Below are 21,884 nucleotides of genomic sequence, written 5' to 3' on the forward strand. Positions count from 1 at the left end.
TGGAATAGGGCAGAGCCTGTGCTTGAACCCAGGCCTCTCAGGTTATAGAGTCTCCCTTTCATAAACCATACTGCCTCTGGTCCACTGGGCTTTGGATTTCTCGTCTGTAAAATAGGATCCTAGCCTACATTGTCTCTCAGATTCTGTTCCCTGCTAAAGTTCTTTAATTTAGGCCAGGACTTGAAATCCAGATGCCTTCAACGGGCCAGGCAGGTATCTTAGATATGTGAGGCCAGTGAGTGGCCACAGTAGGGAGTGGTGGGACCAGAGGGTTTGAGAGATTCAAATCAAAGTTCTAATGAAAGGGATGGTCAGGAAAGAAAGTCTTGAGGGCCACCAGCTTTAAAAAATTTATTTATTTAAAAATTGAGGTGTAAAAATTGATGTATAGTTGATGTACAATATTATGTCACAGATGTAAAACATAACAATTCACAATTTTTAAAGGTTTTACTCCACTTACAGTGATTATACAATATTGACTGTATTCCCTGTGTTGTACAATGTATCTTTGTAGCTTTATTTGATATATAATCGTTTGTACCTCTTAATCCCTGACCCCGAGAATGCCCCTCCCCCCTTCCCTCTTCCTGCTGGAAACCACTTGGTTGTTCTCTATATGTGTATGTCTGTTTCTTTTTTGTTATGTTCACTAGTTTTACTTTTTAGATTTCACATACACATAATATCAGAGTATTTGTCTTTCTCTGTCTGACTTATATCACTTAGCATAATACCCCCAAATCCATCCATATTGTTACAAATGGCAAAATTTCATTCTTTTTTATGGCAGAGTAATATTTTGTGTGTGTGTGTGTGTGTGTGTATGTATATACATACCACATCTTAATCCATTCATCTGTTGATTGCTTCCATATTTTGCAGTTGTAAATAATTCTTCTATTTGGGTGCATGTATCCTTGAATTAGTGTGGCTTTGTTTTTTTTTTTTTTGATATATACCCAGGAGTGGAATTGCTGGGTCATATAGTAGTTCTACTTTTAGTTTTTTGAGAAACTTCGATACTGTTTTCTACAGTGGCTGCACCAATTTACATTCCCACCAACAGTATACCAGGGTTCCCTTTTCTCCACCTCCTCACCAACATTTGTTATTTGTGTTCTTTTTTGATGATAGCCACTTTCTGATGAGGTGATATGTCATTGTGACTTTGATTTGCATTTCCCTGATGCTTAACGATACTGAGCGTCTTTTCACGTGCCTGTCGGCCATCTGTATGTCTTCTTTGGAAAAATATCTATTCATGTCTTTTGCCCATTTTTTAATAGGCTGGTTTTTTAAAATAAGTTCTGTGAGCTGTTTGCACATTTTGGTTATTATCCCGTTATCAGTTATCAATATTTAATCCCATTGAGTAGGTTGTCTTTTCATTTTGTCGATGGTTTCCTTTTCTGTGTGAAAGCTTTTAGGACCACCAGTTTTTGTCGCTCACGTGTAGGCACTTCTCTGGAAATGTCAGCAGTCCTAGTTGTCACCGTGCTGCCTTGTCGTTACCGTGTCAGCCCGTCAGCTATTGCGGTTTTCTGTGAAGTGTAATCAGGGAAGGTGGAGGTTGGGAGCGTGTTGGCCTGGATGTTCTCTCTGGTGATTAAGCCCTTCACCTTACCCCACAGCACAGAGACACACACACACTCGTGCATGCATGTCCTTTGCAGCCCCCCTCTGGGGCGTACTGTCCCGCTGGGCCACGCGGTCCTCACTCGCAGGCGCTGTTTCTGTCACGCTGTGCCACACCGGGTTATGCTAACACTGGATTCTACGCTAAAACCTGGGTTCTAGTTTGAACTCTCCTTCAGCTCTGCATGAAGTTGAGCTCCTTGTCCAAAGTTGTGCTCTCATTTCCCACCTGTAGAGTGAGGGAGAGAGACTGTCAGTGGATTTCAGGTTGGGTTCTGCAGGATGCAGTCTTGTTGGGGACCACTTTGTGAGAGATGGGGACCAGTCAGGCATGGTCGTCCTCCTGCCTCCACCTGAGCAGCTTTGATTACCTCTTGGTTCTCCTACTTACTGGTTGTATTATCTTGGACAAGTTGATTAACGCGTGTGTCTCAGTGTCTGCCTCTGTTAAGCGGCATAATAATACTAGAACTTGCCTCTTAGAGTTGTGGCGATACTTAAATGAGTCAATAACTGTAAAGGGGTTAGGAGAGTGTCTGATGTCATAAGGTATGGTGGCAGAATAATGGCCCTCCAAAGATGTCCCTTCCCAGTTCCCAGAACCTGTGAATGTGTTATTTTATGTGGCAAGAGGAACTTCGCAGATGGGATTAAATGAAGGACCTTGAGATGGTGAGATGATCCTTGGTTAGCATGGTGGGCTCCTTGTAATCATGGTGGTCCTTAAAAGAGGAGATGTGAGGACAGGAGCAGAGGTCAGAGTCATGCCATTGCAGGCCATGAGCCAAGGAATTTGGGCATCTTCTAGGAGCTGGAAAAGGCAAAGAAATGGATTCTCCCCTAGAACGCCCAGAAGGAAAACAGCCCCAAGGGGCCCATTCTGGCCTTCTGACTTCCAGAAATATAGGATAATAAATTTGTGTTTTTCAAGCCACTGAGGTAGTGGTAATTTGTTATAGCAGCAGTAGCAAGCTAATTCAGAAGTGTTAGCTGTTTTTTCCTGTTCTCCCTGTAAGAATTTTGGCCACAGACAGCTTGAAAACCAGTAGGCTGGGTGATCATGTCATCTGATGGCCTTCTGTGGCAGGTCCTCTCTGCACACAGACCCAGCCTGAGAAGACTCTCCACATTGGTTGAGTGTACTCAATGCAGCTGAAGTCTGGAGTCAGATGGGGTGGAGGTTTGCAGTGTGGACCTTGCCAGTGGGACTCTCTGCAGTGCCTGGGTCACTCCCTTCTTAAATGTTCTTTATAACGAGTTGGTTGGTTACTTTGGGAAACAGTATCTGGTTGTCTGTGCTATGTGCCGTAGTGGGTCCTGAGTCCAGGTTTATGCATTTGTTTTGAGGCATCTGCGTCTTTGTGGACTCAGATTGTGATCCTTTTAGCCCATAAATGTGTCAGTTCAAGTCCTCCTAGTGACTTTAGATGGTGCTTATTCTCTAAGAACTTACTCTAACAGGAGCTCATCATACTAAGTGAAGTAAGCCAGAAAGAGAAAGAAGAATACCATATGTCACTCATATGTAGAATCTAAAAAAAAATGACACAAAGGAATTTACAAAAATAGAAACAGACTCACAGACATAGAAGACAAATTTACGGTTACCAGTGGGTAAAGGGGTAGGAAGGGATAAATTGGGAGTTTGGGATTTGCAGATACAAACTACTATATATAAAATAGATAAACAACAAGGCCCTACTGTATAGCACAGGGAACTATATTTAATACCTTGTAATGGCCTGTAGTGAAAAAGAATATGAAAGGGAATATATATATACACACACAACTGAGTCACTATGCTAGACACCAGAAATTAACACAACATTGTACATCAACTGTACTTCAATAAAAAAAAAAAAAAAAAAACAAAACTCACTGCACAGACATTCCAGGTGGGCTGGGAGGAGAGTTGGTGTCGGGAGGGCCTTAACTGAACGGCTCCAGACACCGTGCTTGCTGCTGAGCTGTTCCTCCAGAAGCCTGTGATTTGGCCTTCAGGCCTCGGCTAGCCCAGCAATGCATTCTGGGCTCGTGAGACATTAGCACCCATTTTAAATCTATAAAATGAATTATTTTCTTTCTTTCCGGCTTTGACAGAGAGGCCATAATGCTGCTCTCGTATACAGTTCTGCTGCAGGTTTTGTAGATCCGGAAAACACGAAGGAAAATGAAGAAGCCAGTCCGCAGTTCTAGAGGAATTTTGCTTCCCCTCCAAGTGCCTTGGATTACCACCAGCATTATTTCCTTGGCGCGAATCTGACGTGAAAGATACTAAGTTCCTCAGAGTCCGTACCCTGTGCTTCTCTAAATAAAACGAGAGGAATTTTGGTGCGTGTTTTGATGTGCAGAATGGGCGTCAGAGCTTCCCCTGGCAGGACTTTCGCATACTTGACAATCTAGTTATTTGAGCCTCTGCATGCAGAGGAATGTGCTCTTCTGGGCGCAGTTTGCCTATTTGGGAAAGGTTTTGGAATCCAACGTGGTTTGTGAAGAATCCTGTATTTCAGATTTAATGAGTGAGAAAGGTACATTTATTTGCTGATTGATTTTTCTTTTCTTCTCTTTTTTAAAAAATTTGAAGTATAGTTGATTTACAATGTGTTATTTTCTGCTGTCCAGCATAGTGATTCAGTTATACATTTATATATATATATATATATTTATTTTCATATTCTCTTTCATTATAGGCTATTACAAGATATTGAATATAGTTCCCTGAGCTACACAGGAGGACCTTGTTGTTGATCTATTTTATATACAGTAGTATCTGCAAATCCTGGACTCCCAACTTACTGATTTTTCTTTTCAAGCCCAGATTTCTAGAGCATGCCACATTTCCTCAGGTGGGCCAGTTAGTGCTTCGGTTGATGCCTGCAGGAGAGAGACTGTAGTTATAACTTATTCCCAGGGCTGGGCTTATAACCTCAGGGGTCATAATGTACCTAGAGGGCTGCCCAGCGGTAAGGTAGAGCCCCCTGAATGAAGAGGTTTCCCACTTCCAAGTACCTGCGTGTGTCTAATAGTTCATGGTCCTAACTGAACACTGTTAATAGGTGACTGTGTTGAAAGAAGGAATTTTCTCATTTGTAAAACCGTCCAAGGCAAACAGTATCTGGAGGTTCTCAGAGCCTGGATTTACAGTGCAGTTGGATCCCTCCTCGTGATGTCCTGCATCTCACACTCAGCAGGTCTCAAATAGAACTCCTCATCTCTCAAGCCGCTCCTAATCCTGCGGAGAGTGGGAGCTCCAGCGTTTCTCTCCCACTTGTCTGCAGATCGAAGACCTAAAAGTTCCACTCTGGGACACTCGAAAGTGTCAAGTTCACTTGAAAGAGTGCAAATCACTTCAATTCTTTTAAGTTAGCTGTGCTTTTTGTGCGGACGCAGGCTTGGCATCATCCATCAACGTACAACAGCCGTGAAGGTGTTTCAGGAGAGTAGTGTTAATTGACAGCACTCAGGAGTCAGCATGCAGGAGAGGATGGGGGCGCGGAGGAACACGTACATGAATTTTCCATTTAATTAGAATTCTACACTAGAGCCATTCAGATAACTAGTTGTGATCGGGGGCAAGGGACCTGGGAATAATGTTAAATCTCCTGAAAGTTAGAGTAAAGAAATGGAAAGGACACTGATGGACACTTGAGAGACCAAGGAGTTGATCTTCTGCCTCCAGGGCATGTTACCAGCAGTCTACAGAGGTCTGTGACCTTGATCAAGTCACTAATCTATCTTTACCCATTTGTAAAATAAGGTCACACTGGCATCTGTCCTGCAGGCTGATTAAAAGGAGTAGATGAAATAATATTTGTAAATCTGTTAGCATACAGTAGGCACTCAATAAAGGTAGCCCAATCTAGTGGGCCCTTCACCATCTTCTCCTAGGAGAGGAATGTTGCCAGACTTTGTAACTTGTAACTTCAAGATTGGTTGCATTTCATGGGCAATGATATTGGAAAGAAAAACCGTTATCTTTTGCACAGAACATCTTTGTGTTCCGTTAAATAATGGATTGTACTAAATGTAGTGAGTGGTCTTGTGATTTTAAATTATGTTTGGAAAGGCAGAAGATAACTATAAAAGTATAAACTACGTGAGAGAATAAATGCATTTAGAATGTACTACGTAACGAAACTGTGATAAGTTTGTGATTATTAGGTGGAATGGAGTTTGGTGTGCTCCAATTTGAAACACTAAAATTTTTACATAATGAACTCTAATAACACCAGAAAGAAGACAAGAAAAATCAGTATATTCTAAAATAAAGAACTGATGTAACCACAGTACTTAAGAGAGGAAAGCATGCTATTTCCATAGGGAGAGAGAGACTTCTATGTAAATGAACCCAAACTTAATCTGCTGTTATAAACATTTTCAACTAATGAAATTGAGAATTATGAAATAAATGTTGAAAAACAGATGCATTTAAGTTTTAGCTTCTGGAGTGCATCCTGCCTTGACCATATGAAAACATAATCTTTAAAGTATTCTTTGACCTACTCAAAGGAAATTGCTCCAGAGGGGAAAAATAGAATTTATAGTTATATGTATATAATAAAAGCATTTATATATTATTTATATATAACATATATAAATAAGTAGCTATAACCATACACATATAAACACCCACACACACATACACATACACAAACGGAACCAATTACATGCCCCTGTTGAGATCTGGCAAAGCAAATATTAGCCAAATGAAATAAGATAAAGTTAGTAAAAATGATAACACACTCACATGCTATTAATATTTGGAAATAGCTGCATTAAATAAAAAAGAAAAGCCCTGTGTGGTCGCTGTTTCAGAGATACAGGGAGGCACAAGGCTGTTGGCCGCTGCCTTGGGAACAGGCTGTTCTGGAATGGGAGAAGAGATAACCCTGAGAAAATGCTCACTAAATAAGGCAGTTGCAGGTGAGCAGTGCTAGAAGATGCAGCGGCGATGGACTAGAGAGGGATTTAGGGCAGAGGGGTGATGCTGTTTTCGGGAGGACAGTGAGAGGAGGAGGAGGATTCTATGAGCAGGGCCATCGGTGTGGGGAAGCCAGCCAAGTGAAAGTAGGGGTGGGGAAGGAGCGTTTCCGGTGGAGGGAGCAGCACTTTGAAGCTTGTTGGACTGGATGGGTTTGTTGTGAACCTCCAGCTTAGATCTTCGGGAATAATTGTATAATTGTATGTTTGCCTGGATTACAATAGAATAGTTACTTTGCAGTTGCCCGAATAGCCAGGCTTTAAAAAATGTATGTTTTAGTTGTGAAATGATGGCAAAAAAATACAGAAGTATGTGAAACAAACATATATTTAAAGAAGAATGAGAAGGGGAGGGTATAGCTCAGTGGTAGAGTGCATGCTTAGCATACACAAGGTCCTGGGTTCAATTCCCAGTACCTCCTCTAAAACCAATAAGTAAACCTAATTACCTCTCCACCGAAAATTAACAAAACAATCCCCTTGGGATCTTTAAAAAAAAAAAAAGAAGAAGAATGCAAATATCACAGACTCACAGCTAGGTTAGGAATTGAAATACCTTTAATTCCCTTGTGACTTCCTGACTGCATCGCCCTTTCTGGCCCCCAGTGGTAAACATCATCTGCCTTTTGAGATAATCATTCACTGGCTGTTCTGTAATTTTGTGACCTATGTATGCAACCCAAACATACGGTTTAGTGTAGCTTGTTTTGAACTTTGTATGAAAGAACCACACTGTACTTTTTTTTCTTCACTGTGTATTCTTTTGTGACTTTCTCCTTTCTGTCCAAATCGTGAGATTACTCTGTTGTTGATATGTGCATTTATGGTTACTTTTACTCTATCATGTATGAATATACTATAATTTAGTCATTTGCTTGGCTGTTGATCGGTATTTGCTTTTCCCAGTGTTTGGCTACTGCTGTGGTCCCTTCCGCTACAGAAAGTACCTGTCCGTAAGTGCACGTGTGCCAAAGTTTACCTTGGGAATTTACCTAGAAGGGCAGTCTCCGAGTGGAGGATATCATCGTCAAACTTCCTGGAGAACGCCAATGTACTTAAAAAGCAGTTAGAACAAGTTTTCCTTTCACAGGCAGTCTGGGGGGGTTTCTGTTACTCCACATAGACCAACTCCTGGAGTTGCTAGACTTACTAAGTTTTGCCAATCTGATGAGTGTATTGAGGTATGTTGAGGTTTTAATTTTCCCTTTTATCATCACTAATGAGTTTGAGCACCGTTTCATGTGGTTCTAGGCCATGTGGACTGCCTTCACTTCCTTTGGTGAAGGGCTTATTCAAGGGTTTTGCCCAATTTCTTATTGGAGTTTCTGCCTCACCTCGTTGATTTATACCCCTTATTTATTTCTTTTCTTTCTTTTTTTTTTTTTTTTTAAATTGAATGTGCCAGTTTCTGGTGTACAGCACAATGTCCCAGTCATGCATATACATACATACATTCGTTTTTATATTCTTTTTCATTAAAGGTTATTATGAGATATTGAACATAGTTAAATTAACCTGTATTATACAGAAGAAACTTTCTTTTAAAATCTATTTTAATATAGTGGCTAACATTTGTGAATCTCAAACTCCCAAATTTACCCCTTTCCACCCCCTTTCCTGGGTAACCATAGGATTGTTTACTATGTCTGTGGGTCTTTCTGTTTTGTAGGTGAGTTCATAGTGTCCTTTTTTTTTTTTTCTTCTTAGGTCCCACATATGAGTAATGTCACATGGTGTCTTTCTTTCTCTTTCTGGCTTATAGCCGTTAGTTATATCTTTAGGGTGTGTGCTTATCTTCAATTTTTATGTCTTTAAAATTTTAATACAGTCAAATTTTATTCATCTTTCTGTATTAGTTTACTTGTTACTTTGAGCAAATGACCCCTAAACCTAGTGACCTAAATGGCAGCCCTTTACTTCTGTGTGGACTTGGCTCGCTGGACCCCTCTGGATGCCTCTGTGGGTGGGCTGTCTGACTGATGGGGCAGGGAGTGGGGGGCCTGGGCCACAAGTCTTTTGTCAGCCAGCAGGCTAGTCTGGACTTGGTCACACGGAGGCCAAGCATTCCGAGAGAGTGGAGCAGGGGTGTGCGAAGGTTCAAGGTTCGTGAGCTGGAGGCTCTGAATCAGCACAGTGGCACTTTGACTACGTTGTTTTGGCCACAAGAGCAGCCTGGACCCAAGGGATTCACAGGGCGGGAAAGTAGACTCCACCTGGTGTCTGAGGAGCTGCAGAGTCACACTGAAGACAGACGTTCCTCCAAGGAGGGGTGGAGCTTGGGGCCCATGCTTACGGTCCATCACATTTGACATTAGGGCTTTGCTTTTCTTCCATCCTCCGGGGGTAAGAAATCACAGTCCTGTGTCCTCCTCTAAAAGGTTTTTTGGTTCAGCTCTGTAAGAGTGAAGTCTCAGCAACCAGGACGGAGGACATCGATGATGGGGGAGGCGTGGCAGGCGCTGCGGCGGGGCTCTAGGGGAACTCTCTGACCTCCTGCCCACTTTGGCCTTGAGCCTTAAGCTACTCCAAAGTATAGTCTGTTAGGACAAAATTTTTTGTTGTTGTTAAACCAGACCATGACAACAGAGCTGGTGAGCATTGTTAGAAGTTTAAGAAGTGAGAGAAAGAAGGCATTTTGTCCAGGAGGGCGTCAGGGAACCATTGTACTTAATGAATGGAGGTAATGAATTGGTTAAAAAAAAAAAAAAAGTAGCAGCATTTTCCAATGTAAAAATAAGATTTTTTGGCTTTCATTCCTTATTAGCTATATCACAATGACTGAAAAAAGGAGAAGATTGTTGATCCGACTGTTTCACCATCTTATTAAAAGCAGCTGTCAGTTTTTACATCGCGGGCTTCACTTTCTTGTCCATATTTATTTTTTTGCATGAGTACTCATCAGCAGTTAGGGATTGTATTTTTCTTCTTCCAACTTTCCAATTTGCTTGATATGCAATTTTGTTTTAACATAGTTGGTCGGTGTTCTCTGTACTGGGACAGGAGCCGTCAAGGGTGCAGGGGATCAGTGAGCAGCTTCTTAGAAAGTGCTTTAGACCAGAGGCAGGATTGTGCCCTGGTCACGGCTTGGGCTTTGGACAAATGGCTCTGGAATAGAGCAGGCCTGTGTTGTTTAAGTAGCTGTGCGACTTGATGCAGATTATTTAACATCTCAGAGCTTTGGCACTCCCTGATCAAAGGGAGATAATCTTTGTTTTATTTATCTCTCTCAAGAGTGTTGAGTGGGGCTACCTGTCATCTAGCCTAGTGCATGGCCCGTGAAATAACTGTTAGCATGTTTTAGAAGGAGGGTTTTCCATTGTTTTCTAGTTAAAAAAAAAAAAAATTGAAGCCCTATAGGTCTTTTGCAGAATGAATTCTTTCTAGCATTTAACCTACACCTTTGGTTTACCTCCCTGCTGCTATGAAAACTCTTTGAAGCTTCTAGGTTTCTCTGGCTGGAGTCGGACCATCAGTTATGGGCATCTGGGTGGCTGAGTTGGCAGCCGACTAGATCTCATCAAGCCCTGGGAGGTACTGTCAGGGAGTGTGTTCCTAATCATAGCCTGAACTTCGGAATCGGGCAGCTTCTGACTTGAGTGGGGAGAGACAGGAGAGTGCCTTAGGGAACAAGGCACAGCAGTCAGTTCCCCGAGGAAGAGGAGGGCGGTGGGGGGAAGAATTATTTCTCCAGCACCTGCTCTGTCCCAGAGCGTAGAGTAGAAGACAGGCCACCGGAGACTGCCTGGGTGGGCTGGTCGATGGGCCCCTCGGCCAAGGAGTTGGGTCGTTTCTCCTTCCAGATTGCGTTTAGGAGAGGTCTGCCACCTCAGGAGGAAGAAATTCCTTCTAAGCCTTGACTTTGAAACAAAGACTCAAGTAATCGCTCTTTCTTTCTAGGTCTTTCGGCAGCCCAGCGGAAGTTTGCTCATTCACTCCGAGACTTTAAATTTGAATTTATCGGTGACGCGGAGACTGACGATGAACGCTGCATAGGTGGGTGAAGACGAAGTTTTGGTTTGCTCTGTCCTTTGCTCTGGCCATGAAATAATCACTCCTTTCTCCTCACAGATGCTTCCTTACGCGAATTTTCTAATTTTTTGAAGAATCTGGAAGAGCAGAGAGAAATTATGGTGAGTTGTGGGATGTAAATGAACAAATCCGTCTTTTAAGTGGGGGAATGTCTGGCTTTAGAAACTGGTTCTGGTGTAAGTTTTGGTGCATTTACCCATGGATGAGGCAGTGCCTGGTCATGGAAGGAGCCCTGGATGAGGTTCTGGGAGCCTGGATTTCTAGTTCCACTGTGGTGCCACCTGGGGTGAGATCTTGGACAAGTTGTTGGACCTCTAGACCAAGGCACTGTGTCTTCAACTGTAAAATAGTGTGTTGAACTCTGTCAGTGCTTTTTAGGTTTTTGTTAGCCCTGGAGCACTTGTATTGAAATACAGTCTCATGCATAACCTTAATGGGTCAGGAGGACCAAAGCAGAAAAGCATATGTAGAGACAGAGGATGGCAAGGCGGTGTTGGAGCTCCGCCTCATACTTTTGGGGATTTCTAGGCTGTGTGGAGAGGGAGAGAACTTGAACCTGGATGTCTTTCAGATCCTACTTTGCCTTGAGATTCGTGATCACAGCAGTAATAATCATAGCAGCCTTCCATGGGGTGCCCTCCTCATGCCCGATGCTATGCTGGGTGCATTATCTTACGTAACTTACGTCCAGCAATGAATTCTGAGGGGTTTTCAATAAGATTTACTTTCTCTTTTCCTTTCTTTTCTCTTTCTTTTCACTCCTTCTTTTTTCTTTTCCTTTCTTTTTCTGTCTTGTCTTTTCTTTCATCAGATTCTGGTGTACAGCCTAATGTTTGTCATACATGGACATGCATATATTCCTTTTCATCTTCTTTTTCATTATTACAAGATATTGAACATAGTTCCCTGTGCCATACAGTAGAAACTTTATCTATTTTGTATATAGTAATTAGTATCTGCCATAAGTTTGTTTTCTATGTGAGTCTGTTTCTGTTTGGAAATAAGTTTATTTGTGTCTTTTTTTTTTTTTTCAAGATTCCACATATAAATGATATCATATGGTATTTTTCTTTCTCTTTCTGGCTTAATTCACTTAGAATGATGATCTCCAGGTCTGTCCATGTTGCTGCAAATGGCATTATTTAATCTTTTATATAGCTGAGTAGTATTCCATTGTATAAATATACCACAACTTTATCTATTCATCTGTCAGTAAGCGTTTAGGTAGCTTCCGTGTCTGCTGTGAACTCTGAGGTGCATGTGTCTTTTCAAATTAGAGTCCCCTCTGGATATATGCCCAGGAATTATCCACCTTTCTTAAAAGCTTGTGTTTCCCTCCTAATGACATATTCATTCATTCAACAAAGATTTACAGCAGAATTGCCACTGGATTATGATACACTATCTATTCTCACCAGTTTTTTCAGGCTTTAAAAAAATGATCCAACTTTTTTTTGATGTTCCTGAGAATGAGTACTAACTACAATTATGTAAAAGGGTAAGTGTCTGAGGGATTCAGATGTGGTGGTAATAATATTGAACGTGACAGCTAAGATAGTTTAACTTACTCTGTGCCTAGTGCTAAGCTGTTTACCTCACATTGTCACTTAATTCTCACATCAGCCCTATGAAATAGACTGCGTTACTGCCCTGCAATTTACAAATGAGGAAACTGAGTTGCAGCACCTTGCCTACGATCACATGGTGGCTGAGAGGTGGTGCTGAGACGTGCCAGAATCAGCCACTCTGAACCACCCGCCACTGTGGCCTGCTTCCTAGATGTCACTGTCACCTGGGTGGTGGCTGGTGGGGGTTTCTAGTTGGTAGAACTGGAGTAGGAAAAGCAGGAGGAAAGCACTGGTTTTGATTTAAAAAGACGGAGACCTATAGCCTTTGAAAGTTCTGATGTGATTCACACTGTACCCTAAATTCTGAGACAATTTGTGTATCTTGTCAGTAATATAGAGGGTATGTGAAGGTCCTGTGCTCCCGTGAGGTTCTTTGGACACAAACTGATGTATTCAACCACTATTCCTGTGCTCCTGAAGTCACTGATTTCTCAGCTGTTTAGCAAAGTCTAAATGTGATAGTGATAAAAATAGTGCCGTGAAGTCACCCCTCTATGGCATGAAGTGGGTGTGGATGGGTGTGTTGGTGGTGATGAAAGTGCATGTTGTTAGTTTATGTCAATAGTGTCAACTTTGTTCTCAACCCTCTTTGCTATTTAGTTGTATTTTCCTGGGATCCTGAGCGTTTAGCGAATATGTATTGTGTCTCCTTTTATGTTTCAGTTACTGTTTAGAATCTGAGCCCACAGAGGTAAACAAAGTCCCTGCTCTCATGGAGGTTATATTTTAGAAAAGGAAGGTGATTAACAAATGAATGGTACATTGTCAAGCAGCAATAAGGGCTACAAAATGAAATTGAGAAAGGCAAGGAGTGAGGGCGTGGGGTGTGGTGCTGTTACAAGGAGAATGGTGCGGGAAGGAAGGTCTTTTTAGTCGAGAACTATGAGGCATCCTGGTATCTGGGGGAAGAGAGTTCCAGGCAGAGTGATGTTAGATTTTAGTTCCACAGAAATACTGAAATACTCTGTCTTGATATCCTGTAGCTGACCCTATGTGTTGGTGGATTCTGTATCCATGGCCCAAAAATATTTGGAAAAAACTCCAGAAGGTTCCAGAAAGCAAAACTGGAATTTGCCACATGCAGACGATGATTTACATGGGATTTACATTGCATTTACAACTATTCACACGGTAGTTTCATTATACTGGCATGCCCTGGTTCTGTTGCACCTCGCTTTATTGTGCTTTGTAGATAATGTGAATTTTACATATTGAAGGTTTGTCTCAACCTTTGGCAAACAAATCTTTAGGTACCATTCTTCCAACAGCACTTGCTCACTTTTTGTCTCTGTGTCACATTTTGGTAAGTCTTGTGATAGTTCAGACTTTTTCATGATTATATTTGTTATGGTGAACTGTGATCAGTGATCTTTGATGTTCATATTGCAAAGAGATCATGACTCACTGAAGGCTCAGATGATGGTTGGCATTTTTTTTTAGCAATAAGGTGTATTTTAAAAATAAGGTAGGTGCATTGTTTTTTAAAGACATAATGCTGTTGCACACTTAATGAACTACAGTATAGTGTACACACAGCTTTCATATGCACTGGGAAACCACAAAAGACGTGTGATTTGCTGTATTGTGACATTTGCTCTGTTGCAGAGGTCTGGAATGGAACCTGCACTGTCTCTGATGTATGCCTGTATTATGTGTTGTAAGTGATCTGGAGATGATCTGAAGTATAGAGGAGTATGTGGGTAGGTTATGTGCAAAACTTGATACAAGGGACTTGAGTATCCTAGGATTTTGGTATCCATGAGGGTCCTGAAACCTGTCCCCACTAAATACTGAAGGATGACTGTATTTCTGTTTTATGAGATGAATTGGCTAGATCAGAAAACTGGAACGTTGAGCTCCAGGCTGTCTGCTAGAGAAAGCGTAGTTCTCAGAGCTCTTGTTAGCTGACTTGCTGATTTAATCTTCTGCTGCGATGGGGGTTGGCGGGGGCTCTGTCTCAGGTGGGACGAGGAAGACAGGGATGGGGACAGAATGTTGTCTGTATAAGACAGTGCACCTCAGAAGGGAATGGGACTGCGTGTTACAGCCCGTTTGTGAGAACGACAACTCCTGCTGGATAGAGGGAAACTATCCAAAGCCGGAAAGCAGTGGGGGGGCAGCTGCCACCAACCGCAGAATTAACAGGACACCTAATGCTTTTTTAAATTATTATTTTAACTTTTTATTTTGGAAAATTTCGGGCATGTGCAAAAAGTAGAGAGAAAAATATAATTAAACTACACATACTTCGTATTCAGCTTCAGTAACCATCCCACACAGCCAGCCTCGTTTCTCTGGTACTCGTCACTACCCCATCCCCATTATTTTGACAGAAAACCCAGTATCATATCATTTTATCCATAAATACCTTAGTGTATAGCTCGAAAAGATAACTCTTCTTTCTTTACGAAGAATTAGACCATATTCATTTTTTTTCTGATATTCATTTACATTTTTGTCTCCTCTTCACCTCCACCCCTCCAGTAACAGTTGATTTGCTTGAATCTGGATCCAGACACGTTGCATTTGAGTGATAAGTTTCTAAGTCTCTTTTAGTTTATACGTTTTTCTTCTTCCCTTTTCCCCCTGGATAGGAATTCCAGATACTCTTCCATTAGCTTTAAAAGACCTTTAAAATAGTAGTACTTCCTGAGTTATCAGTGCGTGATAATAATATGATTAATAACAAAAGTGGAAAAAATTGACATTTAACCCCTATTGACGTTATCTGGGTTTTCTGTCTAATCTTGATAGTCAGCGATCACTTTGTTTTTATTTTAACTGCGTCAATGGTGTGGCATCATTATGGCTCTTTTGGCTTCCTTAAATAGCTCTGCACACTTAGTAGAAAAAAATCTTTGGTGTTTTCCTAGACACCACTCAAATGTTTGAATGAGAAAAAATACCTCCCTCAAGAAGTGTGCAGTGTGGTTCTGGAGAGTAGCTGGTAAAAAGTGAATTAAAATATATTACACTAAGTGCCAAACGAAAGTGTAGGGCGTGCTTGCCTAGAGTGGGGAGCAGCTAATTCTGTGCTTGTGGGGAGACTTCATGGAAGATCTGGTACTTGGATTGGAGTTTGTGGGGCAGAGACGCAGAGGGGAGCCTTTGTCTAGTTTAACCAGCTCTTACCCCCCAACACCCCAGTGACAAGGAGATAAGGAAGGTGTTTAAGGAGCTAAAACGGATGCCAGCACATCCTGAGAGCTTTTTAAAACTCTTGTTTTACTTAAAAGTGTTACGAAACAGCAGCCGGTTAAAAGCCGCATGTTAATGAAGGAATGCGAGATGACAGCTGTAAAATAGAGGTGAAAATATTCTAAAATTGGTTCATAGAGTTTAACAAAATCTTAGTGTTCACTGAATCTTTACAAGTGATTAGTATTTCCTGAGGTCCTAAATTGAATGACGGTGCAGCATGATAATATTCACAAGTAAGACTGAGTCATTACAATGTTGAAGCAAATTTATATAATCTGTGTTTTAGAAGGCAAAGGCTAGGGCCAAAGAGCTTTTAAAAAGCTTTCCATTTCTGAAATAAATGTTAAGATAGAGGACTTTGGGCTTTAGAGGATAAAGACATTAGTCTGGAAGCCCAGTGATCAGGAAGATGTTGTTCTTTGTAGGTTCTGAGCCACCCATGTATGTGTTCGCACGCCTCATCTCTGTGCTTTAGTAGGCTGGATAGACAGGTGGAGTTCAGCAAACACGCTTGTTAGTGCCCAGTGCTGTCAGGACAAAGGCATAGTTCCTACCCTCGAGGGGTCCACTGGGGAGACTGCCACAAGCATGCTTTGCGGTAACAGTTACTGGGGGGTCAGGGGAGGCATTTTGGAGACGTCATTTCTGGCCTGAGATGACACATCTGAGTTGGCCAGGTAAAGAAAGAGGGCAGTGAAGCGTTTCTTCCTTAAGGGAAAAAACCGGAATGAATTTGGAAGAAAGGGACGGCTGTGTTTGCATATCCCCCCTACCTGTGTCCAGCTCTGTCGCTGTTACGATGGATTGTTGGAGGGGGAGTGCAAAGAAGGCCAGTCTAGGACATCAGGGCATTTCTCTCCATGCACGGGAGTCCAGCTTTTATGGATGGATGTGCTGTGTCCTTGAAAAGACTAATGTGGCCTTCTTCAGGACAGTGTTTTCAGGTGAGTGATTCTTACTGAGAGTATTGCCAGCCTTGACTGTGAGAGTGTGGAGCCGGGGACGGTTCGTGGCTGGGGCGGCTGGGCTCGCTTCCCTGCATGTCCCCTGAGGAAAGTCCTGTGCGGCATGTCCCTGCCAGGATTCCGGAGATGTTCCCTCTGGCATGGCGGGACATGCTGTACTGATCCAAGTCGGGCAGCTGTCCAGGAATTTAAGGACTTTTAAAATAGTGCTGTTGTGTTGATGATGTTCTTTTGAAAGCCCTTTGTAGTGTCTTTGCTTCTCTTACATGTGTCGCGTCCTGTCTTTCTGTTTTTGTTCAGGGCTTCAATGATACTCTCAGTTTCTGAGGGTTCTGGCAAATCAGGGCAGTTGCCTGAGGCCCAGAGGTGGGGGAAGGCTTGGGGAAGAGGGGATGCCCAGAGAGAGAAGGCGGAGCCTGCCAGATGGTGCACAGTCTCCTCCCTCTGGTTCCGAGTGGGCTAGTGGGGCTGCTGGGCTGGCCTGCAGACCTGAGGGGGTGTCCTGTCCCCCAGTTGCATTCCTTTCCCCACTTGAACAAGAAGATCCTGTGTGTACACAGTCTTGAGGCTTTTGAGACCTTTTTCCATGCCCCAACCCCTACCCAAACAATTTTTTCCCACTACAGATTTCACTCTTGTGAAAACACTGGGCCAGGGAACTCTTGCTGGGTGTTTGGCCCAGAGCTTCTGTTCCAATAAAGAGGGTGCTAGGCTTCTGAGGATCAAAGGCTTCTGTTATTAGCTTAGATGGTTCCAGGCAAGACGCGATGAGTGTTTCCTCAACCCTCGTTTGTTTCACTCCTTCCTCATTCTTTTCATGGTTGCAAGGATCTCACCAAAGCTTTTGGTTAAGCGATTTCTGTATCTTTTGGGGCTTTTGACTCTGATTTTCCGCTTCAGGCATTTTATTACTTTTTCTTTTAATTTCAAAAGTGCTTCATGGTATTAAACAACAAGGTCCTACTGTACAGCACAGGGAACTATATTCAGTATCTTGTAATAACCTATAATGATAAAGAATATGAAAAAGAATATATATGTATAACTGAGTGACTGTGCTATACACCAGAAACTGACACAACATTGTAAATCAACTATACGTCAATTTAAAAAAAATACTTGGTGGTTAAAATAAAATACCTTTTACCTCTTGGGAGGAACTTTCATGACATTCTCTCACTGGTACACCCTAGGGCAGTAGCTCTCAAGGCCTGGTCCCTGGACCCTCAGTGGCAGTATCACCTGGGAACTTGTTAGGAATGCAAATTCTTGGACCTTACCCCAGACCTCCTGAATCAGGAGTGGGGCCCATCGGGCTGTGTTCTTTTTTTTTTTTTTTAAAGGGAAAGTGAGTTTATTTAGAAAGATAAACATTCCGTAGACCATTTCAGAAGGTGAGCCCCCAGGCTGTGGTCTAATAAGCCTTCCAGGTTATTGTGAAACATGCCGAGATCAGAACCCCTGGCCTCAGGCGCCAGCTGCCCTGGCATTTGCAGTCTTGCAGCTGAATGTCTGAAAGGTAGAAACACTGTCAATTGCTTGTTGATGACTTTATGTCTCCCAGGAGATTACAGTAGTCTCTAAGACCCTGCGCTTTTACCTGTCGTTTCCAAAGGATTTTGGACTAGATTTAGTTTGTTTGTTTCAATGGGACAAGTTTCTGCTGTTAGGAATTTTAGTGTTATTCAATTTGTGTTTCGCATTGCTTTTGAGTTCCTATAATGTGAACTCATTACATGCCATTGGAAAGACTGTGCCTTTATTGTCATCTAATTTTATTTTATATGGTATATCAAGCCTGTTTTAATCAGTTCTTTTACAGATAACAGTGACACATTTTTTTATGCAGACTAAGGTTGGCGTGTGCATTCCGATGGGGAAAAATCCATTTTAAACCTAAGAAGACATTTCTCAGTTTAGTTTCAAAGTTGTCAATGATCTAAATTTATGAAGGGTTTTTTCTCCTTGGAACTGACCTTTACCATTTGACAACATTGTTTTTTTTTTGTTGTTGTTCAAATAAATCCTGCCCCCTCCACCACCACCTTCGCTTGTAAACCCAGTATAATTCAGTCAGTTGCCAATGTCATTGTGAAACCTGTTTTTCAGGAATGCACCTTGTGGGAGTTGGATTTTTTCTGACCTAGAATCCTATAGAGGTTACAGTCAGGACTGCCTCTAACAGGAGGCCTGGGCTCCTTCCTGACCTTTTCATGTGAAGCCTTCCCTCATGACTCAGTGTCCTCGCCATTGGTGACTCACTGTCATCTGTGGCCTTGCAGCCTTGTCATCATCAGATGCTCCTTCCCTCTTGAAACTTACATTTCCTATATTTCATCTCCTTGGGTTTGTTCTCTGCTTCTGAGGAATCAATTAGCTCTTGGGATAAACCAGTTAATATGTTAACATGACAGAATTCAGAGTAGACTTGGACTGTTGACTCTCCACCCTCCAGCGCGCACACACACACAGCCAGAGGGGCATCAGAATGTACCCAGCCCACCCATTCAATTGTCTAATCCAGAGGACTGGTTCTATTAGTGGGAATTAGTTCAGCTGAATCAGAGTTTCGCAAGGAAGATATTTTCATTTAGATCCTGTCATGAAGTACTCAAAGGTATGGCCTGGGCTCCTAAAACAAAGAGCGGAGGGGGAACTTAAGGAAACTTATATTTAACTGCTTCAGCTAAAAAAAAATAGGAAACAAACTCAGTGAAGCGGAGGGATTTGATCTACATCACATCTCACAAGTTGGTGATAGAGATGAAAAGAGAATCTTTCTCCTGTCTCCTGGTATCCCAAGGACATTCCTTGCCCTTGGCTCCTTGTAAGATGTAATGCCCTTCCTGCCACCTCTGAATCTGGGTGGGAAGGATAGGTGTCCTTACAGCTCACGTCCCCCAGACCGCAGACGTGAAGAAATGTGAATTTGGTTGTTTTTCCTGGGTTATTTGGACGACTGTGGCCCCTCAGCATTTCAGTGGACTAACCACTCCTGAAGCACTTAAGGAGGAAATAGGAATTCTGGTGGTGGTTTGAAAACTTGCCATTGAGACCTGCTGGGTGGGTCGAGGAAGTGTCAGTAATAGGACCTAAAGAGTGGATGCCACCATCGTGGAAGAAACTCCTGGAGACCACAGTGGAGAACCCCTTAAAGAAATGACGTGGCTCCAGGATCCTGGATGGCAGAGGAAAGATATGTGTGGGGAAAATCCGATATTGGTGACTGAGATGAATGTGATTCAGGAGAGTTAGATGCTGAAGAAGCTTTAGAAATATCTTAAATATCTTTTGCTTATCATCTTTTTAAAAAATGTATGCACAGGAGGGATATATGGCAAAAATCCGTCTAACTGCCAGAGAGCTTTTCAATAAATATGAAAGTTCTTAGCGTTAAGATATTGAAGACACCATTAGCACCATGTTTTAATAGCAGAGAAAAAACAGAGTGTCTTACTATTGGTGGCATGTTAGATTGAGTGAAATACAGTCCTACAGTGGTGTTGGGAGTTGTTGGAAGTCCAGGGTAAGAGCGGGGGCCATGGCAGTATTGTGGAAAGAATATGGACTTTGAAGCAGTGGCAGCCGTGAGGCCCCCTCAGATCTCCCACTGCAGGGAGCAGAGTCGCCCATTGGGCCCCACTGCTATGAGGTTCCATCACTGTGTTGTAGGAAAGCTGGGCTTCCCATGTCTGCCTCTGGTCAGTGAGTGAGCACAGCGGGGGTGGGGTGGAGGTGTTGATTAAAGAGCTCATTCCTGGGGACCCTGGAGTCCTCTGGCAGGCAGCCTTGTGTCAAGGAGTCCCTGCTGGTCTTGCCGTATGTTCTCTGGACCCTCCCTGCAGTCTAGCACGTCCGTCTGTCCTGCCTCCTTCCCTGTGTCCTCCCCCTGGGGCCGGACCTGCACTGCCCTCAGGCAGCAATTCCAGCCTCCCTTGGCTCCCTCCCCCTTTTCTCTCGTTGATGTTTCCCCTAATGAATTTCTTGTATTTCTCCTCCTGTCTTGGTGTCTGCTTTTAGAGGACCTGGTCTAACACAGACGGCTCTGAAGAGAGGTATAGGGGACTCAGCACGGGCCTTCATGGTTCCCCTTATACCAGAAGCAGGAAATGCTGCCTTTAACCCAGAAACTTGATGCTTTATATTCTCTAAACCTGTGAGAGAACCCATCTTCATTCATAAAGCAAAGTTTCTTGAATATCTGTTAGGTGCTGGGAGTGTTGTAACAGCTGAGGATACAATGAGGAATTAGGTCCAGGATGAGTTGCTAAGCTGCTGGCTGCATAACGGAGAAGGAGTTACCAAGGGCCCTTCCACCCCGCCCACTCCCTTCCCTTCCCTTCCTGGCCATGCAGGAGCCCAGGCCTCATAGAAGGGCTGGAGAGCTGTCTTTGTCTTTGGGCAAAGGTGTGAGTGTTCTTTTCTGAACAGTTATCCTTTCTCTCTCTCTCTCTCCCTCCTTCTCTCTCATGGTTTCTTCCGTTTTTCTTAATTGATGTGCCATCAGTTACAACGTGTCAGTTTCTGGTGTGCCGCACGATGTCCCAGTCATGCATATACATACACATATTCATTTTCATATTTTTTATTAAAGGTTATTATACGATATTGAATATAGTTCCCTGTGCTATACAGCAGAAACTTTTTTTAAAAACTATTTTTATATATAGTGGCTAACATTTGTAAATCTCAAACTCCCAAATTTATTCCTTCCCACCTCCTTTCCCCCATTAACCATAAGATTGTTTACTACGTCTGAGAGTCTGTTTCTGTTTTGTAGATGAGTTCATAGTGTCCTTTTTTCTTTTTTAGATTCCACATATGAATGATATCATATGGTATTTTTCTTTCTCTTCTGGCTTCCTTCACTTAGAATGATTATCTCTGGGTCCATCCATGTTGCTGCAAATGGCATTATTTTATTCTTTTTTAATGGCTGAGTAGTATTTCTCTCATGTTTTCTTGATTCAACAATTTATTGCATTATTACTTGTGAGGTTCCATTTCTGGCTGTGCCACTGTGTGTTACCATTCATTTCAGAAATTCAAATTTTCCTTTATGAAGCTAAAAAACCCAAAGTTCAAATTCTCTCATGGTATTGTTACAGTGTTCTGACAGGTGATCTTTCTCTCCTCTGGGGTTTTATTCCTTCTCATGATGTTCTGCCCAAGTATTTATTTTGTCTAAGAAATAGAAGCGAGGTCTTTATGTCCCTTGTACACAGAGATTACAAGATTCTGAATTTTAAAAAATATTAGTCTGGATTCTCAGTTGCAAGGTCTAGCTATTCTGAACAGAAGAGGAATTTATTAAAGAGTGAGGGTCAAGGTTAAATAGCTGCACGTCCTTATTAGGGAAACTCACTCCTAATAAACCCAATAGCTTTGGTTTGAAGATTCCCAGTTTTTCCTAAATAGAATTTTAAAAATGTTAAATTTGGTT

General features: G+C 42.4%; 1 protein-coding gene across 18 annotated transcripts in view; it reads left to right on the top strand.

Moving 5' to 3' along the window:
• ARHGAP10 (Rho GTPase activating protein 10) overlaps positions 1–21,884 on the top strand; it is a 301,268-nt gene that overhangs the window by 70,392 nt on the left and 208,992 nt on the right. For 17 of the 18 annotated variants that reach the window (XM_032464674.1, XM_032464692.1, XM_032464726.1 and 14 more), the window contains exons 2-3: positions 10,516–10,611; positions 10,687–10,748. In XM_032464674.1, coding sequence (XP_032320565.1) covers positions 10,516–10,611; positions 10,687–10,748 — 158 coding nt within the window. Of the gene's footprint in view, positions 1–10,515; positions 10,612–10,686; positions 10,749–16,321; positions 16,421–21,884 lie in introns of those variants that run through there. The other variant, XM_032464761.1, reaches the window with a different exon arrangement.

This window comes from Camelus ferus, chromosome 2 (genome assembly GCF_009834535.1).
Source record: "Camelus ferus isolate YT-003-E chromosome 2, BCGSAC_Cfer_1.0, whole genome shotgun sequence".
NCBI lineage: Eukaryota > Metazoa > Chordata > Mammalia > Artiodactyla > Camelidae > Camelus > Camelus ferus.